Source organism: Gadus chalcogrammus, chromosome 13 (assembly GCF_026213295.1).
Source record: "Gadus chalcogrammus isolate NIFS_2021 chromosome 13, NIFS_Gcha_1.0, whole genome shotgun sequence".
NCBI lineage: Eukaryota > Metazoa > Chordata > Actinopteri > Gadiformes > Gadidae > Gadus > Gadus chalcogrammus.
Window position 1 is genome coordinate 17464696 of NC_079424.1, and position 24237 is coordinate 17488932.

Sequence of the window (24237 nt, forward strand, 5' to 3'; positions counted from 1 at the left end):
ATTTTCACTGCTACGCTGACGACACACAGGTCTACATCTCCACCAAACCCACCGCTGCCATCCCCCCCACTTCCCTCATCACGTGCCTGGAAGAGATCCGGAGCTGGTTGAGCAGGAACTTCCTGAAACTCAATGGAAACAAGACCGAGGCCCTGCTCATCGGATCCAAATCCACCCTCACTAAATCACAACACACCCCAGCTCCACTCATAATTATCGATGGATTCCCAGTACCCTTCTCCTCCAAAGTCAAGAGCCTCGGCGTCATCCTGGACAACACCCTCTCATTCGCACCCCATATTCACAACATCACCCGGACTGCATTCTTCCACCTCCGCAACATCGCCAGACTCCGCCCATCACTGACCCAATCCAGCACTGAAATCCTAGTTCACTCATTTGTCACATCACGCATAGACTACTGCAACGCCCTCCTCACCGGACTCCCCACCAAACTCATCAACAGACTGCAGATCATTCAGAACTCAGCCGCCCGGATCATCACCCGCACCAAATCATCTGACCACATCACCCCTGTCCTCATTCAACTTCACTGGCTCCCAGTACACTACCGCATCCAATACAAAACCCTACTCCTCACCTTCAAAGCTCTCCACAACCTAGCCCCCAATTATCTCTGCGACCTCCTCCAAGAATACACTCCCTCCCGCTCCCTCCGCTCAACCTCTGCTGGACTACTATGTATCCCCACATCACGACTCACTTCAATGGGTGCCCGGTCATTCAGCTGTTCAGCACCCAGGCTCTGGAACTCCCTCCCCCCACACATAAAACAGTCAGACACCATTACAACCTTCAAGTCACAACTCAAAACTCACCTGTTCAAACTCGCACACAACGTCTAACTGATCACTGTTTTGATTGTTTTTTTTGTTTTGTTTTGTCTTGTTTTTGTTTTATTTATTTCTTATTGCTTATGTTTACTTATTTATTTATTTATTAATTTTTTCCACAATGTCTTGTTTTTTTTTAAAAAATGTATGATGAATATATGCTCTGTAAGGTGACCTTGGGTGTTTTGAAAGGCGCCTCTAAATTAAATGTATTATTATTATTATTATTATTAAGCATAGGTAGGTAGGCTACGGATTAATACAAAAACAAACAAATAAACATGGTAAAGCATGGGACCTTTATGCAATGCACTCAAATCCAACCCAAAGTTGCATGCTGCTCTACTATTTGGGCCAGGGGGTTGGTCCACATTTTTCTGAGCAAGGCACAAAAGTGTGTTTGTTGCTCCTACTAGGCAGGGTCCTGTCTACACATTGGACTGAGTCAGTGTTAGGAGGACATTCAGTCATGTCTGAGGTGCGGGGTGGTGTTCTGCTGCTGCTGTTGGGCCTTCTGTACCTCGGGACACTTTGGCCGGTCCAGGGAGCCCTGCTGGTCTCTCGCTACGATGCTACGACGAAGGTGAACTTACTCATATTGTCTTTTCATATTATTATATTATATGTCCATTTGAGAATGACATCAATGTCCAAAGCTCCGTTTGCCCTGCTTCGTTGGTTCATTGGTTTTTACTGTAATTTACTCTGCTACCTGTTTAGTTAAGTAATGTTTCTTTCGTTGTTCTGCTACCTGCATGTAGTTTAGTTGTAGTTATTCTGCCTCGTTTCATTCCTGATTTGTATGAGGACATGCTTCTCCAAAGGCCATTCTGGGTCACCTTTCCCTTTTTGATATTTATTCTCTTGGTATGTTATGTCAACATAGCATAATATGTTTATCATTTGACAACATTTCAGGAGACAAGAGGTGCCATCAGGTCCATTCAGGTATTTTCAGCTATTTCCATTTTTCCTTTTTTTCTACGCGCCGTGATTGTTTTAGATCACCCAGAAGCCTGGACCTGCAGGCTAAAAATATTAACTTTTTCTTTTTTGTTACAGAAAAGAAGTGTAGACGATGCAAAGGTAAGGGAAGACTTTTGGGATACATTTTGATATTCATGACGATTAGAGATCCACTTTTTGTTGTTGTTTTGTTGTTGTTTTGCATTTCAAGTGCTAAAGGCATGCCTAGGAGTCTCATTTGTTACCAATGTATGTATTTTGTTGCCTACTCTGTTCAGATGGTGGAGGTGCTCAGTGTCACGGTACACTGTACGGTGGCTTCTCGGTTCGCTCACACAGTCATGACCTCCAGTGCTTTGAACAAAGCCAACTCCTCCCAGGAAATATTCTTCGAGGTGGACCTGCCCAAGACGGCCTTCATCACCAACTTCAGCATGTGAGTCTTCACCAGACCTCACCCTTCAAAACAGTGAAAGCTTTTCGCCTCCTAACAAAGAGCACATGAGATCTTCTTTAAACCAGCCAGTCAATAGACATTAAACCTGTTTCAACATTCAGTCGGTTGTTGGCAAACTGTTCAATTTATCAATATATAAAGCTTCTTATTGCACATTCTTTGGATCCAATGTGCAACACTTACAACACAACTCTTGCTGGATTCCTTTGTTTGGAAGAGGCTCAAGTAAAAGATACGATTCCATCGACACATTGTAACAGCAATAAAAGCTTTTTCTAAATCCTTTTTTCACATTTCAACTGCCCCTTCTGTTCACAGGGAGATTGAGGGTCAGATCTATGTTGGGGTTGTGAATGAAAAGGAGAAAGCCAAGAGACAGTATGAGAAGGCTGTTTCAAGTGGACGGACAGCTGGACTGGTCAAGTAGGTGGACATTGAACAGGCATTTACCTCGAATCATGTCACTTTGTGTTTAAAGAAACTATTCACATCTTTTCCTGTTTCATCTGGAAACTAAAGTGATTTAACTGTTTGATATCACTAATTTGGGCTAATTGGCATGATGTTACAGAGCTTCTGGAAGGAAAATGGAGAAGTTCTTTTTGTCTGTCAACATTGCAGCCAAGAGCAATGTGACCTTCATCCTGACCTATGAGGAGCTTCTTCAGAGGAAATTTGGCAAGTATGAGATCCTGACCCGAATAAACCCTAAACAGCTGGTCGAGAACTTTCAGGTGAATCCAAGTTCACAATCCCCTAAATTTCGTGGGCTCAGTAAATGTACATATTTACACAAAATGTGTGTGTGTGTGTGTGTGTGTGTGTGTGTGTGTGTGTGTGTGTGTGTGTGTGTGTGTGTGTGTGTGTGTGTGTGTGTGTGTGTGTGTGTGTGTGTGTGTGTGTGTGTGTGTGTGTGTGTGTGCAGATTGTGGCTGATATCTATGAGCCCCAGGGCATTGCCTTTGTGGATGCCCATGCAACCTTCCTCTCCAATGAACTTCTCCCCCTGGTGGAGAAAACGGTCACAGACAACAAGGTTCAGTTTGATATCTATCAGCAGGAAGTGAATTAAATGGCAGACTACATTTTGTGGTCATTTGAAGTTGAAGCCCATACATCCCTCTTTCAGGCACACATCTCCTTCTCGCCCACGCTGGATCAGCAGAGGAAGTGTCCAGAGTGTGATGGGTCTCTGATCAATGGGGATTTCATCATCAAGTATGACGTGAAACGAGCGTCAAGCCTAGGAGACATTCAGGTCTGCTGTCAACAAATATATGAAACACAATGCTGACCTTAGTGGAGCAACATAGACCAGTTTAAACTGATCAATTCCACTTTTGTATTGCTACCTCCAGATCGTGAACGGATACTTTGTGCATTTCTTTGCTCCTCCGGATCTCCCCCACCTCCCAAAGAATGTGGTGTTTGTCATCGACAGGAGTGGGTCAATGTCAGGCACCAAGATGAAACAGGTAAAGATGTGTGTGCGTGTGTGTGTGTGTGTGTGTGTGTGTGTGTGTGTGTGTGTGTGTGTGTGTGTGTGTGTGTGTGTGTGTGTGTGTGTGTGTGTGTGTGTGTGTGTGTGTGTGTGTGTGTGTGTGGGGCATGGACAGTGATGTAGAAAAAATAACATTCATTTTATTGCATTCACATACTTACTACCAGCCTTCTTGTATTCTTGCCTCCAAAGACCCGCGTGGCAATGGAATCAATTCTCTCAGACGTCCATCCAGAGGACTACTTTGGTATCATCTTATTTGATGGCATAATTGATCTCTGGAAAGAATCCCTTACCAAAGCAACAGAGGAAAACGTGGATGAAGCCATTAAATTTGTCCGGCAAATATCTTCTAGGGGATGTAGGTTAGCTTCGACTTGGCTAGATATCAAACTTATCCTACCAAACAACTAACCCTACCAAAGATTAATGTGAATGTACTCATGTTTCAGCCACTAACATCAATGATTCCGTAATGAAGGCCATCCACATGCTGCAAGATGACAGAAGGAACAAGAAGCTCCCAGAGAGAAGTGTGGACATGATCATTTTACTAACCGATGGAATGCCAAATACGGGTGGGTGTACAGAGATATCAAAATGCATTTGTGATGATAGTTTTGTCGTGATATGTCGTATGTCTCATATGTGGTCTCTATTCATGTGCTTGCATCCTGTTCCATCACATTGGGTCATGATTTAGCTGTCTTCTTTAATGTCTTTGTGATTGTGTAGGTGAAAGCAACCTTCAAAGGATCCAGCAGAACGTGTGTGAAGCCATCGGTGGTAATATGACTCTGTTCTGCCTGGGCTTTGGGGAGTATGTGGATTACTCCTTCCTGGACGTGATGGCCAAACAGAACAATGGCGTGGCCCGCAGGATCTACGAAGCCTCCGACGCTACCCTTCAGCTGCAGGTGAGGTTACGCTAATCAGGGGCGTTGTTAGGATTTGAGGACATTCAGGGCTTCGCCCGGACCTCTGGAGGGGGGTCGGGGGGACTCTGGACGTTAATGCCTTTATTTTGTAGTCTTTGTAATTGTGTACTCTGGCACCGTATTCAAAGTACACTCAATGTGTGCGTCAAACACTTGTTTACTTTCCAGATAAATTTTGAATTGTGATTGAATAAATTTAAGTATATTTTTAGTAATATTGAGTTTAAGCAGAATAAATCAGAATATATCTCTAAACATGTATTGACTTTCTACTGTCATGGGTAGATGTGTTGGAGCATCTTGGACTAGGTGGAAATCACTCAGGAGCCGACGAGAAGCATGAAAAAATATGGGATCTTTTATTTTCCCAATTTAAAGGCCCATAAGGCAATACAAATGAAACAAAAAAATCATAATTTTCACTAAACAAACTGAATGGGCTTGAGAGTCACAAAAATATCAATTCGAACTTCAGCATACTGGACCTTTAAACAAGTCACTTTGAGAGCAATAATCAGACATACGTCCTTCCACCATCAGCTCTCCCGAACCACTGACGAGCGTCAGCCTATATAGGCCTCACCCTCCCCTACTAACTGGCGCATACCAATATGCACGTGAGACAGGGGTGTTACAAGTTCAATTACCTATACAGCTTTAAACAATACAATACAAACAATACAATTCTCCCCTCTATAAGCTAGAACATAAGCACGGTAAACCGTGTACTATTTCTAGATTATGGCGTAGCCAAAATATACAAAAACTGCAAAAAACATGACTACAAAAACTCGGGGACACTTCCGGTTTACCCGGAAGTTATGACGTCAATTTAAACGCCGTTGACGCGGCACACATTCCCTAATACAAAGTCTAGACGAGACGCTGGTAAGACGAACATTTACGCTGTGTTAACATGAAACTTTTAAACTAAATAAACAAACCTGGAATTTGACAACGACATACTAGTTTGAGTGGTTATTGCAACAGAACAGGTGACGTTAATGGTAAATGGTATTGAACAGAATAACAATAAAAAATATCCCAATTGAGATCCTGGGCTAATCATTAAACCATCAGGGCTTTAGCCTAGGAGGATGCCCCCGGCCTGACAACAGCTATGATGCCTAGAGGTGTCTTTGTTTAACTAATGAGGTAGCGTATTTCTGGGTCAATAACCTCTTTCTACTCTCAGTCCGGACAATCATTTCACACAGCCCGTTTCCACGTATGTGACCGTTGGATATGTGTATGAATGTGTTGCAGGGTTTCTACGATGAGGTGGCTAGCCCGCTGTTGTCGGCAGTGGACCTGCGTTACCCTGACAACGCGGTGGATTCCTTAACCCCTCATCACTTCAGTCAGTTGTTCAATGGCTCAGAGATCGTGGTGGCCGGGCGGCTGTCTGAAAACGACATGGACAACTTCCTGGTGGAAGTGTTTGCCAATGGGGTGGGTGAAGGACAGGTGATACAGTGGTATCTTAGGGCATACGAGTTGCTCAGTTCAGTTTGGTTTGAGCTCTTTTGGCTTTCTGCTCCACGTAGTTCGAGCAGGACTTCCAGGTGCAGGGCGAGGCTAGTGTCACCGACTGGGACGTGATCTACCCAGAGAAGGATTACATCTTTGGGGACTTCACTGAGCGCCTGTGGGCCTACCTCACCATCCAACAACTACTGGAGACCAGGTTTGAGCAGATGGAAGCCAGTTATGTTTGGAATGGATTTCCAAAACCTCATTGCTCTGGGTATACATTCTAAACCTAGGTGCAAGACTGTCCGAATTCTTTGTGTTGTTTCCATTAACTAGTAAGAGTGGGCCAGCAGAGAAGAAGAGCAACGCCACGGCCAAAGCCCTGGAGATGTCCCTGAAGTACAGCTTCGTCACGCCCCTCACCTCCATGGTGGTCACCAAGGCAGAGACCGAGGATGGTCCCAGCGGGCCCCTCATAGCAGACAAGCTGACTGAGGGTAGGACAGCTAGAGAGGCAGGAAGGAGGACTCAACTGAGTTGTACACCAACATACTGACGTTGTGTCGTTATTGAGGTCCTACATGTATCTCTGTTGAATTATTCCCGCTTATTTCCACAGAACAACGGCAGCAGACTGACAAACAGAGTATGATTTGTACCGGATTTGCATTTGAATTCCCCTATAGTAGCTCTGAGAGTGCAGGCCTTGGAGATCCATTGCTTCTCACTGGGTATTTGTTGTTGATCATGCGGTATAGGTGCAACATATCTGCACTCAGCCCCTCAAACTAGAAGCTACATGATAACTGCTGTTGCTCATCATCCTACATACTTTGGTACGTATTCTATATTCATAAAATATGGCCATTGATCATTGCATGTGGTCTTGGCTTGAAATGTAGTGGGACAGGTAATTCCCCAGAATGACTTTATTTGACCAAACCAAGTCCATATATGTATATCTTCCTTTGCGTATTATTGTTGCTTCCACCTTGTCATTATACTTTTTGTTCAGTGGATGGAGATCCTCATTTCATGATCGAACTGCCAGAGAAAGAGGACGCTCTGTGCTTCAACATCAATGACTCACCTGGAACCATCTTTAACCTGGTCAAAGACCCCTCCATAGGTGAGCCTGCTTCAGTCCACACGGCACACGTGTCGTTCATCAAATGCAGTTTCAACCTCTTGGCCATTTTAATGATTACTGAAAGAAATCTATTATCTTATCAGTATCCTCTAGGAAGTAGATCATTTAATCACATGTTGCTTCTTCAGGACTTTTGGTCAATGGTCAGACCATTGGGGATAAGATGGTTGCCCCTGATGGTAAAGTCAACACCTACTTTGGCCGCCTTGGTGTTGTCCATCACACCCTGGGGGTGAGGCTGGAGGTGACCACTGAGTACATCACTCTGTCCCAGGATGGACAAAAGGTCAAGCTGCTGTGGTCAGATCAAGCTTCCCTAAAAGGACCCAGGTAGAAACACCTAGAAACCGACGGATGTTTATGACAATGTAACGGCTTGACCTCCTCTCTTTGCTTTTTTACTTTGTCTTCCTACCAAGTCATTCTGATTCCACCATCCACTCCATCTCCACTTTCTCTCCTAACCCCAGTGTGGATCTGCTTTTGACCAAGGACCGGAGCGTCAAGGTGACTTTAAGAGATTCTGTAAAGTTTGTGATCCTGCTCCACAAAGTGTGGAAGATGCACCCCTACCACCAGGACTACCTGGGATTCTACACTCTGGACAGCCACCTTCTCTCTCCATCCGTCCATGGTCTGCTAGGTAATGGAACAACAGGGAATCATAGCAGGAAATAGTGTCCCAGACAGGTGGTGTTTATCGATAGTACTTTGCTAATGAAACAAAGAACATGTAGAACTAAAAATTATTGAAACTGTTTTAATTGTAAGTAAAGAATAGCAGAAGGTTTTCTGCTTATTGGTCTCTTATCTTTGTTCTATTTTATACAGTCAGATGGGTAAACTGATCTATTCAGCATCCATCTAGCTAGACACTTCCACCAGTGATGTCAGAGGGCAAGGCAGATTTGGAAACAGCTTTTAATGGATTAACACACTCACGCCTGGACATTTTAACTAAAGTCAGATAAAGTCTGACTTTAAGGGAATCAATACAAAATCTTTTCAATGCTGGTAAATTCTGCAGGTCAGTTCTACCATGGGATTGAGTTTGAAGTTGGAGATCTACGTCCAGGAGAGGTTCCTGAGAAACCAGACGCCACCATGTATGTCAAAGGACATCAGCTCAATGTGACCAGGTACACCTGCTACCTTCCATCTGTTTCACAGAACAGTGAACATCTAGATCGGAAATTTGGAGAAATATATTTGATCAAACTTTGGAAACACCTTTTGACCTCCGTCTCTTGGTCTCTAGAGGTTGGCAACGGGACTTCAGGAAGGATTTGAAGAAAGGAGAAAATGTGCCATGCTGGTTCATCCACAGTAATGGGACAGGGCTCATTGATGGCAGTGCTGAAGATTACATCGTGTCAGGCCTCTTTAACACTGTTTGACAAGTAAAAGACAAGGTCACCCATACTGTAGCAGCTACCAACCTGCAGCAATTTTAACCCCACACCATGGCTGTTTCCCAAAGTGAAGGCTGCAGCCTTGCTAGGACGCGTCCTTGCTAGTCGCGTCCTATGGAGATGAGACTAGAGTGCTAGCTCGAGTGCTTCCTAGCGTTTGTAACGTTCAGACTTTGGAACGACTTGGTAGTGTGGAAGCGCTTCCGCTTCCGCTTTTTAATACTGCGTGTCCGCTTGTAAACACATGTGCGCTTATGAATAAAACATGGCAGAAATCAAGCTGATAGATATTTATTTGACTTTTGTCTGTTATGAATGCGGTCATGTCTCCTTCGCATGGAGCCTCTTTGGGGAAGTCACAAAAGCTTTGTTGCGGTTGATAGAATCGTCTTTATTAAAAGGAATATCCATTCAATTTTTATAAAACTAAGTGAAATTGTCTGAGAACTTAATCCATGCATCACATTTACAGTACGTTTGATTACTATTATGCAGGGGGGGAAAGACAAAGAAAGAGATGATAAACATGTATTTATTTGGATATATTATTTAACTGATCTGATTCATTCATTCATATATGCCTACAATCTACCAGTGGTTTGAACACATAAGTATATCATATAAAATACAATTATATACGTTCATTCAAAATTACAAACATTGCAAATTATCGGTTGTGCATTAATTTTACAACATTGGATAGTGGCACTATCCCTTCCACCGGTAAACAAATGTTTGCGCGCCACCCGGCGCATAAAAGCCTCCGTTTGCTGGGCTGACCCTAAAAAAAAAGATTCAACACAAACATAAATAGGTATACATAAGTAATGTAATCTTGTGAGCGAGTAAATTGACATTGGTGACAGTGGTGTTTTACACCAGCTACGTCCATGCAAAATATAGCAACGTATCATTAAGATGCAAAAACGTTTGAAAAGTGGCACAGGTCTTTAGGCTTGATTATTTGCATTAACATGATGAATCTATAAAAAGCAATATGGCACAAAATATTTCTGAAAACTAATATAACTTCACTTCATTTGAACGTGTACTGCGCTGCCATTTTCAAGAACCCGCCCAGTGAACGCAGAGGATTGTGGGTCGTTTTGGCTCGTCTAGGATGCAGCGATGCATCCTTGAAAAATCTTTTTGAATTCTCAAAAACAAAGGACGCAAAAATGGCGCGGCTTTCGAGTGTCCTCAACATTGGAACAGTGCTTGTCGGCGTTCTATGACGTAGCGTCCTTAAAAGGGCGGCCGTTGAGCATGCTTCCTTGACATTGGGAAACAGCCCATGTCAGTGTCGTAATATTAATTTGTCAAAGAATGAGACCCTTGATGGGAATTCCAATGCTATCAAATTTAAAAAGATATTTTTTTAAATTATTAAAAAAAAAATAATAATTTCAACCCAAAAAAAAGGGCCTTGAGCTGAGTTGTTGTGTGTCAATGTGCATTGACACATTATTGCCGCCAATAATTTGGGTGTGGAATTGCATCTGTGATCGTTGAATTCTCCGGTAGTTCAGCTCGTCAATTGATTGACGGAACAGGGGCACCTCAGGGGCCAATCAGAGTCCAGCAGGGGCCAGGGTCCCTGTGGCCCCACCCCTAGAACCGCCACTGCCCCCGGCCGCCCCCTGGCGTTGCTAGGTTACCAGCTCACTTCTGCAAAAATATCTAGGGGACACACTGAAACAACAAATCAATTTGGTGACTGTTACAACACAGGGGAACTGGTGCTACATATTAACTAGTTTAACAAACTTATACGGCAGCCAAAGATTGGCTAGAATTCAGTCTGCAGAACACAGTGAAGTTAAGTTAAGTGTGATAACATGGCACCCAGATTATGGTTTTGTTTAAAGTATACTTGCTTGACTATAAGGTGCACATCTATTTACTTTACTGAGGTTTTCTTTCTTTTTTTAGAGTCAGGCGGTTAGCCCATATCTGGTTTGGAGCAAGTCACAGATGTGTATGTAGGCCTTTGACTTTCTCAACCCCTGGCCTCTCTGGCCAGTCCAGGGAGCCCTGCTGGACAAATATGAAAATACAAATTCCCCAGCATTAAGATATACGTTTTGAATCACCCAGAACTCAAGACTTGTAGGCCGGGATTGTTAATTTATAAAGCAAATTATTGTTTCTTTATTTTCCAGAAAATATGCAAGTAAGTAAGTAAGTATTTTAATGTAGAAATTTGCTTTGGGCAAACAGAGAGCATCGGCGACGCATACATAAAGATTTTACATACGTAAAAACGTAAAACATGTAACACATTGCATTACCCAAACACATGGCCTCACCCCCACCTTGAAACCCATTATAAAAAACGTAGTCTAGGAACTACCCAAGTATCCATAAGGATGATTGCACTGCCCACTAGTTATTGCCCCACCAGTTATTGCACTGTTCCATCCCGGAAAGCTCCCTCCAGCTTAGTTTATAAAGTAGCTTAATTCATAGCATAACTAGAGAGAACTTTAATCTATTTAACCTACAAAATGGGAGCCGGTATCTTTTGCCCAGAGGCAACAGTTCATACTCCAAGTTTAGGACATGGGTTGGGTCAGTGTCTATCTTAGACCCTTGCTTCCTAACCTTGTCCTCAAAAATCTCCTTTAAGTGGACATTTATTAGAATTAGCCATTTTATCCCGATCACCCTTGAAACATACAGGAATCTGGTGGTGCCACACCTAGTTTCCCAAATCGTCATTTGACATCCCTTCTGACCTCATACATTTATTTATGGTAACCGATATTTTTATATAGCACACGTGCGTCTCTGTTCAGATGGGGAGGTGCAAAGTGTCCCTGTACGATGGCATCTCTGTTTGGAGTGAAAAGTCTAAGCCTTGCTATTGAAATCCTGTCAGAAATTGCCCCTCTGGCCTAGCACAAGGGCTTATCACTCCTAAATTGATTAAAGTTTTCCGCCTTCAAACAAGCGCATTGACATTGGAAAAAAAATCTTAGATTGGGATGAGAGCAAATTGCCTATAGGGCATCAGCAGGGGTATTGCAAGGTTAATATGAGGAGAGCAACAGAAGCTGAATAAAAGGTGATAACCAAAAAACTGCCATTCAGTAACCAAGTCAGGGCCAGTTGTTTTATTTGTTACTCCACAATCATAAAAGTATGAGAGCAGTTAAATGTAATGGTAAAGAGCTGGTACATGTAACTCCAATGAATGTGCAAGAACACTTAATCTAAAATTGGGAAAGCATGAATACAACAAACAAAGACTAATAATAAATAAGAATATACACAACAAAACGGAAAATATAATTAGTGTGACCTTATATATAAGAAACAATATATTGTTGCATCAGTTGTATCAATAACTTTCTAGCCCTATATTTTGACTTGTTTCTAATCATATTTCAGCCAGACAAAGGCTGAAATAACAAACATATACCCCGATATCACATTGTTGAATGTACTGCACGGCAGCATGGTTAGTCAAAAGTCTTTACTTTTCTGAAATCTCTTTGAGATTTTAGTTTCCCCTCCTAATATAGGCTACCAAGCTAAATCATTCTAATTTATTTTAATGGCTCTGGAAGATATTACTGCGAATTACGCTATTGGTCTAAATATTCTACTGTTCAAAACAAAAAACAAACAAGGAAACATGGTAAAGCAAGAGATGGATGCAATGCATTTAAATCCAACCCAAAGATGCATCTTGCTGTACTTTTTGGGTCAGGGGGTTGGTCCACATTTTCTGGAGCAAGGCATAAAAGTGATGCTCCTATTCCCATTGTACTCTGCTATGCAAGCCTGCAGAGATTCGGAAAGCCAAGGCGGGCGGTGGGGGGGGGGGGGGAGGATTGCGCTGGTCTGGAGTGGAAGGGACAGAAGGAGTCCAAATAGGAGGAGAGCAAAGAGTCAAAGGCTTCTTCGGTGGACATTGTATTGTTCTCGAGATGGTAGTGAAGACCGGACAGTTGAGGTGAAAGTAGAGAGAGAAAGAAGGAGACATCAGTTTAGTACAGAGGAGGGAAAGGGAGGACTTCGCTTCCCTTGCCTCTCACCCCCAGGTCTGGCGCAAGTGATTATCACTCCAGTAGAGACGACTCAGCCTTAATTCTCAGCCATCAAACAAGTTCATTGACTTTTGGACTTAAAATCAAATATTGGGACTTCAGCAGGAGCTATCATAAGGGTAAATACTGCATATTATGAGGTACTGTTTGCAAAGCAACAGCCAATGAATAAAAGGCAATACAAAAGACGAAATAATAGTAAAAAAATATCTATATATTGAAATACTGTGAACTAGTATGTGAAACTACGTGTTTGTTTATTGTGTACATCTGTTGTAAATGTCTCTCTTACATTTATTTACCCCCAACCGTCTGTGACTCTCAAGTCCTATATTTTCAACTGTTTCCATCAGACAAAGGCTGGTTGTCTAAGCTAGATAACACATTTTACAAAACATGAAAATGTTAAATAAATGAAAATGATTAGTCAAAAGTCTTTACCTTTCTGAAATCTCTTCTAGATAATTTAGTTTCCCCTTTCCCGAGTACACGCTACAGAGTTAAAATATTCTTATTAATTCTACTGGCTTTGGAGGGCTGATAATAATTACACTACTGGTTATTAAAGATCTCATCGCATGAAAATTTCACTTCCTGAGGTTTTCTAACATTAATATGCCTTTGGGGTAAACTCGTCTGGGGAAAGCTCAATGTGCGACTGGCTCGTAGTGGCTGTAATTCTGCACCACGGCTGAATTTCGGGAACGTCTTGAAATACTGTGTTTGGGGCCCACTAATATCTATATTAAAGCATCCATAAAGTAGCATGCCATGGGACCTTTAAGCATAGGTAGGTAGGCTACGGATTAATACAAAAACAAACAAATAAACATGGTAAATAATGGGACCTTCATGCAATGCACTCAAATCCAACCCAAAGTTGCATGCTGCTCTACTTTTTGGGCCAGCGGGTTGGTCCACATTTTTTTGAGCAAGGCACAAAAGTGTGTTTGTTGCTCCTACTTGGCAGGGTCCTGTCTACACATTGGACTGAGTCAGTGTTAGGAGGACATTCAGTCATGTCTGAGGTGCGAGGTGGTGTTCTGCTGCTGCTGTTGGGCCTTCTGTACCTCGGGACACTTTGGCCGATCCAGGGAGCCCTGCTGGTCTCTCGCTACGATGCTACGACGAAGGTGAACTTACTCATATTGTCTTTTCATAATATTATATTATGTGTCCATTTGAAAATGACATCAATGTCCAAAGCTCTGTTTGCCCTGCTTCGTTGGTTCATGGTTTTTTACTGTAATTTACTCTTCTGCTACCTGTTTAGTTAAGTAATGTTTCTTTCGTTGTTCTGCTACCTGCATGTAGTTTAGTTGTAGTTATTCTGCCTCGTTTCATTCCTGATTTGTATGAGGACATGCTTCTCCAAAGGCCCTTCTGGGTCACCTTTCCCTTTTTGATATTTATTCTCTTGGTATGTTATGTCAACATAGCATAATATGTTTATCATTTGACAACATTTCAGGAGACAAGAGGTGCCATCAGGTCCATTCAGGTATTTTCAGCTATTTCCATTTTTCCTTTTTTTCTACGTGCCGTGATTGTTTTAGATCACCCAGAAGCCTGGACCTGCAGGCTAAAAATATTAACTTTTTCTTTTTTGTTACAGAAAAGAAGTGTAGACGATGCAAAGGTAAGGGAAGACTTTTGGGATACATTTTGATATTCATGACGATTAGAGATCCACTTTTTGTTGTTGTTTTGTTGTTGTTTTGCATTTCAAGTTCTAAAGGCATGCCTAGGAGTCTCATTTGTTACCAATGTATGTATTTTGTTGCCTACTCTGTTCAGATGGTGGAGGTGCTCAGTGTCACGGTACACTGTACGGTGGCTTCTCGGTTCGCTCACACAGTCATGACCTCCAGTGCTTTGAACAAAGCCAACTCCTCCCAGGAAATATTCTTCGAGGTGGACCTGCCCAAGACGGCCTTCATCACCAACTTCAGCATGTGAGTCTTCCACCAGACCTCACCCTTCAAAACAGTGAAAGCTTTTCGCCTCCTAACAAAGAGCACATGAGATCTTCTTTAAACCAGCCAGTCAATAGACATTAAACCTGTTTCAACATTCAGTCGGTTGTTGGCAAACTGTTCAATTCATCAATATACCTCACCATCTTCCAGTCCCGCCTCAAGACTCATCTCTTCTCCTCTGCCTACCCCTAGATCACTCACTATCCCTAGCCCCATCAACTTTTCTTTTCTTGTTTATCTATTTTTGTGCCCCTATGTAAAGCGCTTTGAGTACGTGAAAAGCGCTATATAAATTGAATCTATTATTATTATTATATAAAGCTTCTTATTGCACATTCTTTGGATCCAATGTGCAACACTTACAACACAACTCTTGCTGGATTCCTTTGTTTGGAAGAGGCTCAAGTAAAAGATACGATTCCATCGACACATTGTAACAGCAATAAAAGCTTTTTCTAAATCCTTTTTTCACGTTTCAACTGCCCCTTCTGTTCACAGGGAGATTGAGGGTCAGATCTATGTTGGGGTTGTGAATGAAAAGGAGAAAGCCAAGAAACAGTATGAGAAGGCTGTTTCAAGTGGACGGACAGCAGGACTGGTCAAGTAGGTGGAGATTGAACAGGCATTTACCTCGAATCATGTCACTTTGTGTTTAAAGAAACTATTCACATCTTTTCCTGTTTCATGTGGAAACTAAAGTGATTTAACTGTTTGATATCACTCATTTGGGCTAATTGGCATGATGTTACAGAGCTTCTGGAAGGAAAATGGAGAAGTTCTCTGTGTCTGTCAACATTGCAGCCAAGAGCAATGTGACCTTCATCCTGACCTATGAGGAGCTTCTTCAGAGGAAATTTGGCAAGTATGAGATCCTGACCCGAATAAACCCTAAACAGCTGGTCGAGAACTTTCAGGTGAATCCAAGTTCACAATCCCCTAAATTTCGTGGGCTCAGTAAATGTACATATTTACACAAAATATATTTGTGTGTGTGTGTGTGTGTGTGTGTGTGTGTGTGTGTGTGTGTGTGTGTGTGTGTGTGTGTGTGTGTTTGTGTGTGTGTGTGTGTGTGTGTGTGTGTGTGTGTGTGTGTGTGTGTGTGTGTGTGTGTGTGTGTGTGTGCAGATTGTGGCTGATATCTATGAGCCCCAGGGCATTGCCTTTGTGGATGCCCATGCAACCTTCCTCTCCAATGAACTTCTCCCCCTGGTGGAGAAAACGGTCACAGACAACAAGGTTCAGTTTGATATCTATCAGCAGGAAGTGAATTAAATGACAGACTACATTTTGTGGTCATTTGAAGTTGAAGCCCATACATCCCTCTTTCAGGCACACATCTCCTTCTCGCCCACGCTGGATCAGCAGAGGAAGTGTCCAGAGTGTGATGGGTCTCTGATCAATGGGGATTTCATCATCAAGTATGACGTGAAACGAGCGTCAAGCCTAGGAGACATTCAGGTCTGCTGTCAACAAATATATGAAACACAATGCTGACTTTAGTGGAGCAACATAGACCAGTTTAAACTGATCAATTCCACTTTTATATTGCTACCTCCAGATCGTGAACGGATACTTTGTGCATTTCTTTGCTCCTCCGGATCTCCCCCGTATCCGAAAAAATGTGGTGTTTGTCATTGACAGGAGTGGTTCAATGTCAGGCCCTAAGATGATCCAGGTACAGTGACTGTGTTTGTGTTTGTGTTTGTGTGTGTGTGTGTGTGGCATGGACAGTGATGTAGAAAAAATAACATACATTTTATTGCATTCACATACTAACTACCAGCCTTCTTGTATTCTTGCCTCCAAAGACCCGCGTGGCAATGGAATCAATTCTCTCAGACGTCCATCCAGAGGACTACTTTGGTATCATCTTATTTGATAGCTCAATTGATCTCTGGAAAAAATCCCTTACCAAAGCAACAGAGGAAAACGTGGATGAAGCCATTCAATTTGTCCGGCAAATATATCCTAGGGGAAGTAGGTTAGCTTCTACTTGGCTAGATATCAAACTTATCCTACCAAACAACTAACCCTACCAAAGATTAATGTGAATGTAATCATGTTTCAGCCACTAACATCAATGATTCCGTAATGAAGGCCATCCACATGCTGCAAGATGACAGAAGGAACAAGAAGCTCCCAGAGAGAAGTGTGGACATGATCATTTTACTAACCGATGGAATGCCAAATGCGGGTGGGTGTACAGAGATATCAAAATGCATTTGTGATGATAGTTTTGACGTGATATGTTGTATGTCTCATATGTGGTCTCTCTTCATGGATTTGCTTGCATCCTGTTCCATCACATTGGGTCATGATTTAGCTGTCTTCTTTAATGTCTTTGTGATTGCGTAGGTGAAAGCAACCTTCAAAGGATCCAGCAGAACGTGTGCGAAGCCATCGGTGGTAATATGACTCTGTTCTGCCTGGGCTTTGGGGATGATGTGGATTACTCCTTCCTGGACGTGATGGCCAAACAGAACAATGGCGTGGCCCGCAGGATCTACGAAGCCTCCGACGCTACCCTTCAGCTGCAGGTGAGGTTACGCTAATCAGGGGCGTTGTTAGGATTTGAGGACATTCAGGGCTTCGCCCGGACCTCTGGAGGGGGGTCGGGGGGACTCTGGACGTTAATGCCTTTATTTTGTAGTCTTTGTAATTGTGTACTCTGGCACCTTATTCAAAGTACACTCAATGTTTGCGTCAAACACTTGTTTACTTTCCAGATAAATTTTGAATTGTGATTGAATAAATTTAAGTATATTTTTAGTAATATTGAGTTTAAGCAGAATAAATCAGAATATATCTCTAAACATGTATTGACTTTCTACTGTCATGGGTAGATGTGTTGGAGCATCTTGGACTAGGTGGAAATCACTCAGGAGCCGACGAGAAGCATGAAAAAATATGGGATCTTTTATTTTCCCAATTTAAAGGCCCATAAGGCAATACAAATGAAACAAAAAGATAATAATTTTCACTAAACAAACTGAATGGGCTTGAGAGTCACAAAAATATAAATTCGAACTTCAGCATACTGGACCTTTAAACAAGTCACTTTGAGAGCAATAATCAGACATACGTCCTTCCACCATCAGCTCTCCCGAACCACTGACGAGCGTCAGCCTATATAGGCCTCTCCCTCCCCTACTAACTGGCGCATACCAATATGCACGTGAGACAGGGGTGTTACAAGTTCAATTACCTATACAGCTTTAAACAATACAATACAAACAATACAATTCTCCCCTCTATAAGCTAGAACATAAGCACGGTTATGTGCGGTTATGTGCTCAATCCCTGGCAAAGCCCCAGGGATTGATGAGATCCAGCCAGAAATGCTAAAGGCTCTGGGTGTTGAGGGGCTGTCATGGTTGACACGCCTATTCAACATCGCGTGGGAGTCGGGTACAGTGCCAAAGGAGTGGCAAACCGGGGTGGTGGTTCCCCTGTTCAAAAAGGGGGACCAGAGAGTGTGTGCCAATTACCGGGGTATCACACTTCTCAGCCTCCCTGGTAAAGTCTACTCCAAGGTGCTGGAAAGGAGGGTTCGGCCGATCGTCGAACCTCAGATTGAAGAGGAACAATGCGGTTTTCGCCCCGGACGTGGAACTACGGACCAGCTCTTCACTCTCGCAAGGATCCTGGAGGGGGCCTGGGAGTATGCCCATCCGGTCTACATGTGTTTTGTGGATCTGGAGAAGGCGTATGACCGGGTCCCCCGGGAGAAACTATGGGAGGTGCTGCGGGAGTATGGGGTAAGGGGGTCTATCCTCAGGGCCATCCGATCTTTGTACTCCCAAAGCGAGAGCTGTGTTCGTGTTCTCGGCAGCCAGTCAGTTTCGTTCTCAGTGGGTGCTGGTCTCCGCCAGGGCTGCGCCTTGTCACCAATCCTGTTTGTGATATACATGTACAGGATATCGAGGCGTAGTCGTCGTGGGGAGGGGTTGCAGTTCGGTGGTCTGAGGATCTCGTCACTGCTTTTTTTAGATGAAGTGGTCCTCATTGGATCATCGGCCTGTGACCTTCAGCACTCACTGGATCGGCTGGCGGCCGAGTGTGAAGCGGCTGGGATGAGGATCAGCACCGCTAAATCTGAGGCCATGACTCTTAGCAGGAAACCGGTGGATTGCTTACTCCGGGTACGAAATGAGTCCTTAGCCCAAGTGAAAGAGTTGAAGTACCTCGGGGTCTTGTTCGCGAGTGAGGGTACTATGGAGCGTGAGATTAGCCGGAGAATCGGAGCAGCGGGGGCGGTATTGCGTTCGCTTTACCGCACCGTTGTAACGAAAAGAGAGCTGAGCCGCAAGGCAAAGCTCTCGATCTACCGGTCGATCTTCGTTCCTATCCTCACCTATGGTCATGAGGGCTGGGTGATGACCGAAAGGACGAGATCAAGGGTACAAGCGGCCGAGATGAGTTTTCTCAGAAGGGTGGCTGGCGTCTCCCTTAGGGATAGGGTGAGAAGCTCAGCCATCCGTGAGGAACTCGGATTAGAGCCGCTGCTCCTTTACTTAGAAAGGAGTCAGCTGAGGTGGTTCGGGCATCTGGTAAGGATGCCCACTGGGCGCCTTCCTTGGGAGGTGTTTCAGGCACGTCCAGTGGGGAGGAGACCTCGGGGAAGACCCAGGACTAGGTGGAGAGATTATATCTCAACACTGGCCTGGGAACGCCTCGGGATCCCCCCGTCAGAGCTGGTCAATGTGGCCCGGGAAAGGGAAGTCTGGGGCCCCCTGCTTGAGCTGCTCCCCCCGCGACCCGACCCCGGATAAGCGGATGAGGATGAGGATGAGGATAAGTACGGTAAACCGTGTACTATTGCTAGATTATGGCGTAGCCAAAATATACAAAGACTGCAAAAAACATGACTACAAAAACTCGGGGACACTTCCGGTTTACCCGGAAGTTATGACGTCAATTTAAACCCCGTTGACGCGGCACACATTCCCTAATACAAAGTCTAGACGAGACGCTGGTAAGACGAACATTTACGCTGTGTTAACATGAAACTTTTAAACAAAATAAACAAACCTGGAATTTGACAACAACATACTTGTTTGAGTGGTTATTGCAACAGAACAGGTGACGTAAATGGTATTAAACAGAATAACAATAAAAAATATCCCAATTGAGATCCTGGGCTAATCATAAAACCATCAGGGCTTTAACCTAGGAGGATGCCCCCGGCCTGACAACAGCTATGATGCCGAGAGGTGTCTTTGTTTAACTAATGAGGTAGCGTATTTCTGGGTCAATAACCTCTTTCTACTCTCAGTCCGGACAATCATTTCACACTGCCCGTTTCCACGTATGTGACCGCTGGATATGTGTATGAATGTGTTGCAGGGTTTCTACGATGAGGTGGCTAGCCCGCTGTTGTCGGCAGTGGACCTGCGTTACCCTGACAACGCGGTGGATTCCTTAACCCCTCATCACTTCAGTCAGTTGTTCAATGGCTCAGAGATCGTGGTGGCCGGGCGGCTGTCTGAAAACGACATGGACAACTTCCTGGTGGAAGTGTTTGCCAATGGGGTGGGTGAAGGACAGGTGATACAGTGGTATCTTAGGGCATAAGAGTTGCTCAGTTCAGTTTGGTTTGAGCTCTTTTGGCTTTCTGCTCCACGTAGTTCGAGCAGGACTTCCAGGTGCAGGGCGAGGCTAGTGTCACCGACTGGGACGTGATCTACCCAGAGAAGGATTACATCTTTGGGGACTTCACTGAGCGCCTGTGGGCCTACCTCACCATCCAACAACTACTGGAGACCAGGTTTGAGCAGATGGAAGCCAGTTATGGTTGGAATGGATTTCCAAAACCTCATTGCTCTGGGTATACATTCTAAACCTGGGTGCAAGACTGTCTGAATTCTTTGTGTTGTTTCCATTAACTAGTAAGAGTGGGCCAGCAGAGGAGAAGAGCAACGCCACGGCCAAAGCCCTGGAGATGTCCCTGAAGTACAGCTTCGTCACGCCCCTCACCTCCATGGTGGTCACCAAGCCAGAGACCGAGGATGGTCCCAGCGGGCCCCTCATAGCAGACAAGCTGACTGAGGGTAGGACAGCTGGAGAGGCAGGAAGGAGGACTCAACTGAGTTGTGCACCAACATACTGACGTTGTGTCGTTATTGAGGTCCTACATGTATCTCTGTTGAATTATTCCCGCTTATTTCCACAGAACAACGGCAGCAGGCTGACAAACAGGGTATGATTTGTACCGGGTTTGTATTTGAATTGCCCTATAGTAGCTCTGAGAGTGCAGGCCTTGGAGATCCATTTCTTCTCACTGTGTATTTGTTGTTGGTCATGCGGTACAGGTGCAGTAAATTATCGGCAATCAGCCCCTCAATCAGGCTTCATGAGAACCAGTGTTGCTCATCATCCTACATACTTTGGTACGTATTCTATATTCATAAAATATGGCCATTGATCATTGCATGTGGTTTTAGCTTGAAATGTAGTGGGACAGGTAATTCTCCAGAATGACTTTATTTGACCAAACCAAGTCCATATATGTATATCTTCCTTTGCGTATTATTGTTGCTTCCACCTTGTCATTATACTTTTTGTTCAGTGGATGGAGATCCTCATTTCATGATCGAACTGCCAGAGAGAGAGGACGCTCTGTGCTTCAACATCAATGACTCACCTGGAACCATCTTTAACCTGGTCAAAGACCCCTCCATAGGTGAGCCTGCTTCAGTCCACACGGCACACGTGTCGTTCATCAAATGCAGTTTCAACCTCTTGGCCATTTTAATGATTACTGAAAGAAATCTATTATTTTATCAGTATCCTCTAGGAAGTAGATCATTTAATCACATGTTGCTTCTTCAGGACTTTTGGTCAATGGTCAGACCATTGGGGATAAGATGGTTGCCCCTGATGGTAAAGTCAACACCTACTTTGGCCGCCTTGGTGTTGTCCATCACACCCTGGGGGTGAGGCTGGAGGTGACCACTGAGTACATCACTCTGTCCCAGGATGGACAAAAGGTCAAGCTGCTGTGGTCAGATCAAGCTTCCCTAAAAGGACCCAGGTAGAAACACCTAGAAACCGACGGATGTTTATGACAATGTAACGGCTTGACCTCCTCTCTTTGCTTTTTTACTTTGTCTTCCTACCAAGTCATTCTGATTCCACCATCCACTCCATCTCCACTTTCTCTCCTAACCCCAGTGTGGATCTGCTTTTGACCAAGGACCGGAGCGTCAAGGTGACCTTAAGAGATTCTGTAAAGTTTGTGATCCTGCTCCACAAAGTGTGGAAGATGCACCCCTACCACCAGGACTACCTGGGATTCTACACTCTGGACAGCCACCTTCTCTCTCCATCCGTCCATGGTCTGCTAGGTAATGGAACAACAGGGAATCATAGCAGGAAATAGTGTCCCAGACAGGTGGTGTTTATCGATAGTACTTTGCTAATGAAACAAAGAACATGTAGAACTAAAAATGATTGAAACTGTTTTAATTGTAAGTAAAGAATAGCAGAAAGTTTTCTGCTTATTGGTCTCTTATCTTTGTTCTATTTTATACAGTCAGATGGGTAAACTGATCTATTCAGCATCCATCTAGCTAGACACTTCCACCAGTGATGTCAGAGGGCAAGGCAGATTTGGAAACAGCTTTTAATGGATTAACACACTCACACCTGGACATTTTAACTAAAGTCAGATAAAGTCTGACTTTAAGGGAATCAATACAAAATCTTTTCAATGCTGGTAAATTCTGCAGGTCAGTTCTACCATGGGATTGAGTTTGAAGTTGGAGATCTACGTCCAGGAGAGGTTCCTGAGAAACCAGACGCCACCATGTATGTCAAAGGACATCAGCTCAATGTGACCAGGTACACCTGCTACCTTACATCTGTTTCACAGAACAGTGAACATCTAGATCGGAAATTTGGAGAAATATATTTGATCAAACTTTGGAAACACCTTTTGACCTCTGTCTCTTGGTCTCTAGAGGTTGGCAACGGGACTTCAGGAAGGATTTGAAGAAAGGAGAAAATGTGCCATGCTGGTTCATCCACAGTAATGGGACAGGGCTCATTGATGGCAGTGCTGAAGATTACATCGTGTCAAGCCTCTTTAACACTGTTTGACAAGTAAAAGACAAGGTCACCCATACTGGAGCAGCTACCAACCTGCAGCGATTTTAACCCCACACCATGTCAGTGTCGTAATATTAATTTGTCAAAGAATGAGACCCTTGATGGGAATTCCAATGCTATCAAATTTAAAAAGATAATCTTTTCAATTATTAAAAAATAATAATAATTGCAACCCAAAAAAAAACGGCCTTGAGCTGAGTTGTTGTGTGTCAATGTGCATTGACACATTATTGCCGCCAATAATTTGGGTGTGGAATTGCATCTGTGATCGTTGAATTCTCCGGTAGTTCAGCTCGTCAATTGATTGACGTAACAGGGGCACCTCAGGGGCCAATCAGAGTCCAGCAGGGGCCAGGGTCCCTGTGGCCCCACCCCTAGAACCGCCACTGCCCCCGGCCGCCCCCTGGCGTTGCTAGGTTACCAGCTCACTTCTGCAAAAATATCTAGGGGACACACTGAAACAACAAATCAATTTGGTGACTGTTACAACACAGGGGAACTGGTGCTACATATTAACTAGTTTAACAAACTTATACGGCAGCCAAAGATTGGTTAGAATTCAGTCTGCAGAACACAGTGAAGTTAAGTTAAGTGTGATAACATGGCACCCAGATTATCGTTTTGTTTAAAGTATACTTGCTTGACTATAAGGTGCACATCTATTTACTTTACTGAGGTTTTCTTTCTTTTTTTAGAGTCAGGGGGTTAGCCCATCTGGTTTGGAGCAAGCCACAGATGCGTGTTTGTAGGCCTTTGACTTTCTCAACCCATGGCCTCTCTGGCCAGTCCAGGGAGCCCTGCTGGACAAATATGAAAATACAAATTCCCCAGCATTAAGATATACGTTTTGAATCACCCAGAACTCAAGACTTGTAGGCTGGGATTGTTAATTTATAAAGCAAATTATTGTTTTCTTTATTTTCCAGAAAATATGCAAGTAAGTAAGTATTTTATTGTCTCTCTGACAAGAGAAATTTGCTTTGGGCAAACAGAGAGCATTGGCGACGCATACATAAAGATTTTACATACGTAAAAACGTGAAACATGTAACACATTGCATTACCCAAACACATGGCCTCACCCCCACCTTGAAACCCATTATAAAAAACGTAGTCGAGGAACTACCCAAGTATCCCAAGGATGATTGCACTGCCCACTAGTTATTGCACTATTGCCCCACCAGTTATTGCACTGTTCCATCCCGGAAAGCTCCCTCCAGCTTAGTTTATAAAGTAGCTTAATTCATAGCGTAACTAGAGAGAACTTTAATCTATTTAACCCACAAAATGGGAGCCGGTATCTTTTGCCCAGAGGCAACAGTTCATACTCCAAGTTTAGGACAT

The 24237-nt window shown here is 43.7% G+C and overlaps 2 protein-coding genes across 3 annotated transcripts; both read left to right on the forward strand.

Annotated features, from left to right (window-relative positions):
* Positions 1–1268: 1268 nt before the first annotated feature.
* On the forward strand, positions 1269–13939 carry LOC130401443 (inter-alpha-trypsin inhibitor heavy chain H3-like). 2 transcript variants are annotated; one of them, XM_056605193.1, is made up of 22 exons: positions 1269–1437; positions 1773–1802; positions 1917–1940; positions 2099–2256; positions 2596–2700; positions 2849–3011; positions 3203–3313; positions 3407–3535; positions 3636–3752; positions 3971–4139; positions 4231–4356; positions 4514–4695; positions 5983–6168; positions 6264–6403; positions 6526–6686; positions 6809–6835; positions 6948–7025; positions 7205–7318; positions 7468–7669; positions 7810–7982; positions 8367–8478; positions 8598–13939. In XM_056605193.1, exons 1-22 carry the CDS (start codon positions 1324–1326, stop codon positions 8734–8736), a joined length of 2760 nt encoding a protein of 919 aa, XP_056461168.1. In that variant the 5' UTR covers positions 1269–1323; the 3' UTR covers positions 8737–13939. The 2 variants fall into 2 exon arrangements, with proteins under 2 accessions (XP_056461168.1, XP_056461169.1); XM_056605194.1 differs by lacking the exon at positions 6809–6835.
* LOC130401444 (inter-alpha-trypsin inhibitor heavy chain H3-like) lies at positions 13826–23078 on the forward strand. Its single transcript, XM_056605195.1, has 22 exons — positions 13826–13939; positions 14278–14307; positions 14422–14445; positions 14604–14761; positions 15284–15388; positions 15537–15699; positions 15911–16021; positions 16115–16243; positions 16344–16460; positions 16594–16762; positions 16854–16979; positions 17141–17322; positions 20132–20317; positions 20413–20552; positions 20675–20835; positions 20958–20984; positions 21097–21174; positions 21354–21467; positions 21617–21818; positions 21959–22131; positions 22516–22627; positions 22747–23078. Exons 1-22 carry the CDS (start codon positions 13826–13828, stop codon positions 22883–22885), a joined length of 2760 nt encoding a protein of 919 aa, XP_056461170.1. The 3' UTR covers positions 22886–23078.
* The last annotated feature ends 1159 nt before the right edge of the window (positions 23079–24237 follow it).